The sequence below is a fragment of the Danio rerio genome, chromosome 9 (assembly GCF_049306965.1).
Source record: "Danio rerio strain Tuebingen ecotype United States chromosome 9, GRCz12tu, whole genome shotgun sequence".
NCBI classification, from domain to species: Eukaryota; Metazoa; Chordata; class Actinopteri; order Cypriniformes; family Danionidae; genus Danio; species Danio rerio.
The window spans coordinates 54,311,576-54,321,233 of record NC_133184.1 but is presented as its reverse complement, the minus strand read 5'-3'; the positions used below and the strand labels follow the sequence as shown (position 1 = coordinate 54,321,233).

Sequence of the window (9,658 nt, the reverse complement as noted above, 5' to 3'; positions counted from 1 at the left end):
AAAAGCCTCTATAGATAGTAATTAACTATTTTCTGTGACTAAAAAGGTAGCAAACGGGTTAATACAGCATTATTTTCCTGTTCAGAATCTGCACAGCTCCAGTTTAGTACTGAATACTCTCTTCAACAGTAGGCCTAAATTAAGAAGCCTCGCTAGTAGAGAAAAGCCCCTTGATTAGGGTAATTAAGCATTAGACTATTTTCAGCGACTAAAAAGATAGTAAACAGGGTAGTACGACATATTTTCCTGTTCAGAATCTGCACAGCTCCAGTTTAGTAATTGATACTATTTTACTTCAAGAGTAAATCAAGATGCCTCACTAGTAGGCTACTCAAAAGCCCCTATAAATAGTAATTAACTATTTTCTGTGACTAAAAAGGTAGTAAACGGGGTAGTACGACACATATTCTCCTGTTCAGAATCTACACAGCTCCAGTTTTGTAAAAAACGCTGTCTCACTCAACAGTAAATCAAGATGCCTCACTAGTGCTCGAAAAGCCCCTTGATAGTAAACTTTTTTTTTTTTTTTTTTTTTTTTTTTTTTTTTTTTTTTTTTTTTGAGGGTAAGACATTTAAGAATCAAGAACAGTACATAAATTAAAGTCATTACAAAATGAAATAGTTCTGTTTGCTTTCTTATTTTTAGATAATGAAATTAATTGTATATAATGACTAAATTCTTGCAAAAACACAGGAAAATATGGTTTAGTATTAGTAAATTTGCATTTGTGGATATGGAATTTACAAAGAAAATAAATTAAATTTATAACAACCTTGATAGTAAACATACTTTGGCGCAGACGACGCGATGACGTCAGAGGGAGGAGGAGGAGCTGCGCGCGCATCATCATCAGCACACCGACTGTCCGTGAGAGAGAAGCGGCGTCCTCAAACTTTTCCCAGGCGGAGAATTAATGACATAAATCAGGTAAAGTGCTGTTTTTATCTTCACTGCTGTCTGTGGATGTTAACCGACTGTTCAAAACTTCCCGAAACACCTTCAGAGGCTCGTAAGTGAAGTTTATAATTTGTTTCGCGGTGTTTATTTCGTTATTCGGGATCTCAGGTTAAACGGGAATATGCCGAGGCTTGTCCGCTTCTCTGATATTGATATCAGCGCTGTTTTCCGAGTGGATTTGGGTTATAAAGTGATCAAATGTAGACTGGAAACTTTTGTAGACGTGTGGTTGGATTTTTGGCGTGTCCTGATGGGATCATCTCCTCATGTTGTGGGATATCTGGTTCATTGAGATTCACTTATGGGGATGTAGCGTTATGGATGGTAGTTGGAAGCTGATCATGACATGAGGAACGCTGAGATATAACATGATTTGTCATGTAATTTATATGAGCTTTTTGACAATGCAACTTTAAAAAAAAGACTTTATTAACAAGAACAAGTATGTAGAGTTTCATTAAAAAAAGTATTTCCCATGCGTTAACAACAAGCATTAAACATGAGAATAAAGACAATAAAATTAACAAAAAAGGAAGAGAGAGTAGATACTCATCTATTAAGATACAAATATATTATAAAGTGTATATTGTGGGATTTCTGATTATTTGAGATATTTTTTGGGGGTGGGTGGGGGGGGGTGTAACGTTATGGATGGCAGTTGGAAGCATCATTAATGTTACAATGATCATGACATGAGTAATGTTGACATGTGACATGATTATTTGTGTAGCTTTTTTGAGGTATACAGTTTTTATGCTTTATTAACAAGAACAAGCATGTATAGTTTGATAAAACGTATTTCACATGCTTTAACGACAGGGATTAAACAAGAGAAAAAATAAAATAAAAAAGGAAGAGAGGGTACAAACTCATCAGTTAACATACAAACATATTATAAAATGTGTATTGTGGGATTTCTGAATTATTTTTAGCGAGGTAACGTTATGGATGACAGTAGGAAGCATCATTAACGTTACAAATTACAATGATCGTGACGTTTACATCTAATGTGATTTTTCATGTAAATTATATGAGCTTTTTTTTGGAGCTATACAGTGTTTTATGCTTTGACAACAAGAACAAGCATGTATAGTTTCATTAAGAGTGTTTCACATGCTATAACAGCAGGAATTAAACAAAAGATTAAATAAAATAACATGAATTAATTAAAAAAGAATAAGAGAGTACATATTCATGCATTACCTACAAATATATTATAAAGTGTATATTGTGGGATTTCTGATTCATTAAGATAATTTTTTTGTGTGTGCATGTAACGTTATGGATTTCAGTTGGTAACATCGTTATAATGTATACACTGATCATGACATGAGTGACGTCGAGATATAACATGATTTTTCATGTATTTTTTATGTTTTTTTGGACTATACAGCTTTTTAAAAATACTTTATTAACAAGGACAAGCATTGTACAGTTTCACATGCTTCAACAACGAGGATTAAATAAGAGAAGAAATGAAATATAAAAAAAAGAAGAACAGGTACATACTCATCTATTAACATACAAATATAATGTTAAAAACATTGTGGGATATCCGATTCATTAAGATAAATTTTTGGCCATGTAACGTTATGGATGACAGTTGGGAGCATCATTACACTGATCATGACATGAGTAACGTTGACATATAACATGATTTTCGTGTAATTTATATGTGTTTTGATGGCTTTTGTGTGCTTTATTAGCAATACCAAGCATTGTACAGTTTCATTATACAGCAACAGTATTTCACATGCTTTAACACCAAGGTTTAACAACAAGAAAAGAGAAAAATAGATAAAATAAAAAAATTAAGAGAGAGTACATACTCCTCAATTAACATACAAATATATTATAAAGTATATATTGTGAGATTTTTTTGGGGATGTAACTATGGATGGCAGTTGGAAGCATCATTAATGTTACAGTGATCATGACATGAGTAATTTTGACATCTGACATGACATTTACATCTAATATGTTTTTTAAACTATATAGTGTTTATGCTTTAATAACAAAAACAAGCATATATAGTTTAATTAAAAGTATTTCACATGCTTTAACAACAATGATTAAACGAGAAGAAATGAAATAAATAAATCAAAAATAAAGAGAGGGTTCAAACTCATCAATTAACATACACATATATTATGAAGTGTAAATTGTTGGATTTCTGATTCATTGAGATTCATTATTCTTGGGATGTAACCTTATGGATGGCTGTTGGAAGCATCATTACACTGATTATGACATGATTTACATATAAATTATATGTTTTTTTGGACTATACAGCTTTTAAAAATACTTTATTAACAAGAACAAACATGCAGTTTCATTATTCACCAAAAGTGTTTCACATGTGCTAACAACAATGATTAAACAAGAGAAGAAATAAAATAAAAGAAAGAAATAGATAAATGAAAGAAAGAGAGGGTGCATGCTCATAAATTAACATATAAATGTATTGTACATTTTTACATTTTTAATTTCTGTAAAAATAAAATGCACTTAACACCAGAAATATACATTTATATAAGCATTTTATATAAAAAATTGTTATAGGTGGAACATAAGTTATTTGTTTTAACTCCTTTTCTATTTTTAGACGTAGAAATTACATTTATAAACGTTATAATATCTTTTTTTAAGCATTATAAAGTCTGGTTTTCTTTTTGTGAACTTTCATTTGCATGAGTGTTATTCAACGGTGGGAAGATTTTTTGTTTTTAACACATTTTTAAAACAATAGTTCTAAGAAATCATTTATTTGATCTTTTCCATGATGGCAGTACACAATTTTACTACTTATTTTGCACAATACTAGTATTTAGTTCAAAGTGCAATTAAAAGGCTTAACTAAGTAAATTTGTGGTGCTAATGTGCCCAACATGGCGTTTATGTGTGGAGTTTACATGTTCTCCCTGCGTTCGTGTTGGTTTCCCCCACAGTCCAAAGACATGCGGTACAGGTGAATTGGGTAGGCTAAATTGTCTGTAGTGTTTGAGTGTGTGTGTGGATATTTCCCAGCGATGGGTTATGGCTGGAAGGGCATCCGCTGCATAAAAAAGTGCTGGATAAGTTGGCGGTTCATTCCAATGTGGCGACCCCGGATTAATAAAGGGACTAAGCTGACAAGAAAATGAATGAATATGCCCAACATGCTCGGATAAGTCATTGGACAGCAGTGGTTTGTTCTGCAGCCAATCAGAGCTAATATTATTGACCTTAGCAGCTACACTTTTATTAATATTCCAGACAAACTAAAAGAAAAATGGCTTTCTCCAGAAGAAAAAATATAATAAAAAATACTTGGACAATGTTCACTCCTGTAAAACATCACTTGGAAGCTATTTGCAAGAATAGGCCTGTCACAGTTATCAAGATATGCACTTATCGCACAACACATGGACATGACCTCAATCATTTTTGGTGCTGCAATATACATCGCCCATACATAAATTTTTTTAGCAACATTTTAGCTGATTGTGCAGCATCTCTATCTCTATTGGAGGTGTCAGTGTGGTTAAAAATCACTATAATATTTACTATTACTATAGTATATGTTCATGTGGGTGTCTGACAACTGAAAATAGATCTGGCAGCAGATATCGCAGCCTCTGTTACTTTTTTGTTAACATTTATTGTAATTCATTTGTTTAGGATATTCGTTTTCACATTCTGATTCCAAAACCTCATTATTGAATTGTTATAATGACTATAATTAAATTAAAATATTCTTAAGGATAAAATATTACGTGTTCTTTGGAAGAGCGATGATATTATGTTGTCATTTTGGCATTATATAATGAGTGGCATAAAATTGTCTTAAAATGACAATAATATCATTTATCACAATATAATTTATCACAATATATTTTAAATCGTACTACAAAAATAGATATCGTGAGAGGCCTATGAATGAATATAAACATTGCAGGAGGGCACAAACCTTTGTTTTGTGACGTAAAAAGTAACCTTCATTCATCGATTTAAATACTTTGGACCAGTGGTTCTCAAACGTTTTGCTGTGTGCACCCCTTTCTAATATTTGACACCTGTCAAGCTTCCCTTACCCGATTAAACTCCACATTTTCAAATACATTAACTAAATAAAAATAATAAAATACGTGAATTTAATGGACGAGCTTTAATGAAGTTGACAATTTTCACAGCGTCATTAAGTACAGACAAAAGTTCATCTGGCATGTTTTTCACCGCTAGCGCTTCTTGGTGGATGCTGCAGTGTACCCAGGAAACCGATGGTGCAACCTTTCGGATGAAAGCCACTGCTCCTTTGTGCCTCCTTTTTTCTTCTTCTGCAGTACCTCCAATATTCCTTGAAAAAAACGTTCAGGCCTGTCTTGTATGTGGCTGTGACTTGTTTGTAAGTGCCGGACCCTATGTGAGGGCTTAAGACTGCTATTAGCTAAAACTTCACCATAGACTACACATTGCAGATTTGGATTTTTCTGCATCTCCAATCCATGTAAACCCAAAACCAATGGAACTGTCGCTATATTTAAGTTTTTTTACTTGACATTTTCTCACTGTCTATCATAGGCCTAATTCTCTTCATCAGTACATCTCCTCTGGATTTCTCTGTTTGGCCTCTTTACCTAGTCCGTATATTCAAGGGCGCTGCACATCTCCACAGAAGAGGCTGATGTAGATGGTTCATCCCTACTGTCACTTGGCTTCTTTAAAATGGCAGTTTTTAACCAGGTGTCCATTTTGGTGAATACACTAAGCGGAAAAAAACATTACGAATGTATGATCACTTAGCGCCTAATGGAAAAGGGCGGGGTTATTGTGGTGCAGATGTGAAATCGCAAGATGAGTATGCAAAGGTTGTAAATTACAATTTGTAATGTGATTTTTTTTTTTCTCTCTTTCTCAGTAAATTTATTTTCTCTCAAAAATATGACATGTGAAGTTTACCCGAGATAAATGCATAGAAATAATAAAAGATAACATTTTCCGCCATCACAAGCATTCTATTGTGCACCCCTAGGGGTGCATGCACCCAGTTTGGGAACCGCTGCTTTAGACGCATGTAATAAGTTGTTTTGTAAATGTGATTAGTGAATGATTAAGTGATTAGTAAACGATTGCTTCATGATGATTAAAACTTGAGTAATTTCAGTCTAATGGCTTTTGATTGTATGAAGAGAAAATTCGAGGTCAACTTTGAGACAAATTTGTATTGCTTATAAATATTAATTACTGGTACAAATGTTAGTGCTTAATGTCGTTTTTCCAATGTGTGTGCTAGAAATGAAAACACACACCATTGTAATGATAAGAGTGTTAGCCCACTGGGCCATGGGTTTAATGATAATAAAAATATCTGGGCAATAATTGGACACATGTTTGTTGCAATCAAAGTCTTTGGATAATATCTTTTTAAAAAGAAAATACTTGTTCACGGTAATTTAAAGTGTGTCGACAAGCTATTTTGCTTTATTGATCATATATAGAGGATAATAAATAAACAGTGTTGAAGTGCTTCCTTTCCGTCAATTACATTTTTTTGTGATTTTTGTATAACTAGTCAATTAGACCTATTTTTGAGATGGTTCTGAATTGAATAAAAGTGCCCTAATATAAAATCAATAATTATGTCTCAATAAAATAAAAAAAAGCTTGTATAATTATTTTTTTAGGGTACTGATATACTTTAGTTTACAGGTTATTCTCAAGTCCAGGCAATTTTGACAGAAATATTAAAAAGGAAATAAATATTTTTGTATATAACACACCATTTTAGGTCTGTTACAGTCGGCCTGTTGCATGACAATTTTATCTGTTTTATTAATTATAGTAATGTTTAAACATTTCATAGTGGCTCATGGTGCTTTAATTAGGATCATATTGAGACTGAAACCGCTCATCATCAGTTTTGTGATGGAGTTTTAATGCCCTCTTCTCTATGGATTTGTGAGTCATGAGCGTTGTTTGTGTGCTGTTGACAGAGGACACTCCTTTTCTTAGCCTTAGGAAAGCTCGCCATGGATTCACTATACATGTTTTTCCCACGGTCATGGAAATCAGGACACTTTAAATTTTAGTTCAAATTTCAATTTGTCATATATGTAACATGATTGTGCATTTTCCAGCCCAGGCTCATTGGAAATATGTGCCTCAGCCTACATTTTGTGAAGCATAAAGTACGTTGATTCAGGTACATTTCATTGCATGTTTTAGATGAGAAAATCACTAGAGGGCGATGTCTATACGTTTTCTCAAATCTGAAATGTGTCACTTACTGTGCATTCACACCGAAAGCGGCGAGAGCGTCACAGTAGCTGGAAGTCATTCATTTTCAATTGGAGCCGGCAGCGAGGAGCGAAGCGGCACATCTTCGCTGGTGTGTTTGCGCCAAGGAGAGTTGAAATAAAGTCAACTTTATGGTAATAACATATGTTATGGTTCAGCGGCAAGCAATCTGAATGTAGAAGTCCACCGCTTGAGAGAAATCCAGAGAACACAGTCCTGTGAACTTTGGTTTTGACCACACTTGTTCCCAAGGGTTTGATTTAGGCATGGGACGATAACTGGTTTCAAGGTTTACAGCAATTTGGAAAAGTCATGGTTTTAAAACCGCTAAAAATGTTTGTTATACTGTTCTTAAGGTATATGTAAGTTTTTTTATGTGTTGTAAAGAAATTTGTGTTTCTGAAACTAATGAAGAGAGCATGAAGCCAATGATTTATTACAATTATTTTACCTGACATGTTTACAGTTCCAAAATATTATAAATGTTTTCTAAAATAAAACATATTGTTTTTAATTGGGGGAAAAAGTAGTTTTATTTGACCCGGACATTCAAAAAGAACATATTTCATAGCAGTAATCACAATACCGTGAAGCGTGATATTTTTATCCAAGGTTATCATACCATCCGAAACCTATACCCCGGCCCATGCCTAATTTGATCAAAGGGAGCCTGATTATTGTGGTTGCCAGATTTCCCATTATATATAATTTTTAAAATTATTTTACATTTTTTTATTAGAACATAACACAAAATCAAGATGCATCAGAAATAGTAAGGATACATATAGATACTTAAAAGATTGGGGAGGAAAAAAAAGGGACATTTGCACAGTTTTATTTTAAAATAATATATGTTGTGTTGAATTTATATATAAAATATGTTACAATAAATAATTAAATAAAAATAATAAGAAAATAAAAGAAAAAAAAGGGGGGTGTGGGGGGAATTGGGAGATGTCTCGTATACTTGTCGTCTATGTAATTTAGCTGTTCATTAAATCTATGTTGCACGTTTAAAGTTACACATGTATAATTGTTAGAATTGGATTCCATTTTACTTCAAATATATTCATCTGGAGTCTAAGGCAATAAGTTATTCGTTCCATTTCACCAATTTCTCTAATTTTTATTTTATCCATTGGTCATACGTAGGTGGGTCTGATCTGAGCCAGTTAGACGGATCTCCCATTATTTATGATGTTTTCTTACAGGGACATACATTACAAAAAGTTATTGGTGAGTTTGTAAGTTATTCATTTATTCATTTATTTTCTTGTCAGCTTATTCCCTTCATTAATCCGGGGTCGCCACAGCGGAATGAACCGCCAACTTATCCTGCAAGTTTTTTACGCAGTGGATGCCCTTCCAGCCGCAACCCATCTCTGGAAAACATCCACACACACTCACACACACACACTCATACACTATGGACAATTTAGCCTGCCAAATTCACCTGTACCGCATGTCTTTGGACTGTGGGGGAACCCGGAGCACCCGGAGGAAGCCTATGCGAACGCAGGGAGAACATGCAAACTCCACACAGAAACGCCAACTGAGCCGAGGTTCGAACCAGCGACCTTCTTGCTGTGAGGCGACAGCACTACCTACTGCGCCACTGCCTCGCCCTTTGTAAGTTACTGATGAGCATTAATGTTAAATGCATATTTTTTGTCAAAAAAGCGGGAATGTCCTATAACAGGTCAGTGTAACTATAACAACAGCACCTTGCGAACCACTGACCTAAATTCAACCAAAAGTGTTTTCAAAAGCGGACGTAAGATTAAAATGCACTTTGACCTGGCAAAAATATCTAATTACAAATCATAAACACCATTAAGTTGTTTGGTAATATTTATTTGGCGTGCAAAGAACTGCATAAACTTCCCTGTAAATATCATTACTGTGAAAAAACATTACTGTGTTTTGTCATCATGCTGCCCCCTAGTGTTCATTTTACACACAAACTGCAGTCAAATGTATAGCCGCTTTTCCACTATCGTGCTGAATAGTTCTTTAAACAGAACTGTTCCATTCCGTGCCAAACCGGGCCAGACAGCATGGATACGGTTTCATTTTCCACTGTCGTGCTGCGACAAAGCTCTTTAAACATTACACAAAACCCATCAGTAGTTGCCTTGGTAACGCAATGTAAACGGCTCCCTTTGTTCAATTAAAGTTAAATAAGAACCGAAACAAGTTTTTTTTTTTTTTTCCATAAAAGCAAAAGCAACCATGTGACTAAATACTGTTATGCCGCTCTATCAAATAGGGGTGCTAAATATAGGTACATGTGCACCCTTATTTATTTATATGTTGCGCAGCTCTGGCTAAATTTTATTTGGAGGGAAAATTACCAAAATGTAACGTGATGATTGAAAATAATTAGAGGGGAAATAAATATTTAAAATCTCTGAACATAACAGA

At 34.0% G+C, this 9,658-nt stretch overlaps 1 protein-coding gene across 3 annotated transcripts in view; it reads left to right on the top strand.

Moving 5' to 3' along the window:
* The first annotated feature begins 805 nt into the window (after window positions 1–805).
* The window catches only part of tanc1b (tetratricopeptide repeat, ankyrin repeat and coiled-coil containing 1b), a 317,932-nt gene continuing 309,079 nt past the window's right edge, over window positions 806–9,658 (top strand). For 2 of the 3 annotated variants that reach the window (XR_012385665.1, XM_068223687.2), the window contains exon 1: window positions 806–928. Coding sequence is in view for 1 of the 3 variants with exons in the window: in XM_068223687.2 (XP_068079788.2) it covers window positions 809–928 (120 nt within the window). In the remaining 2 variants the exon portion in view is untranslated. The remainder of the gene's footprint in view (window positions 929–9,658) is intronic. The other variant, XM_021479050.3, reaches the window with a different exon arrangement.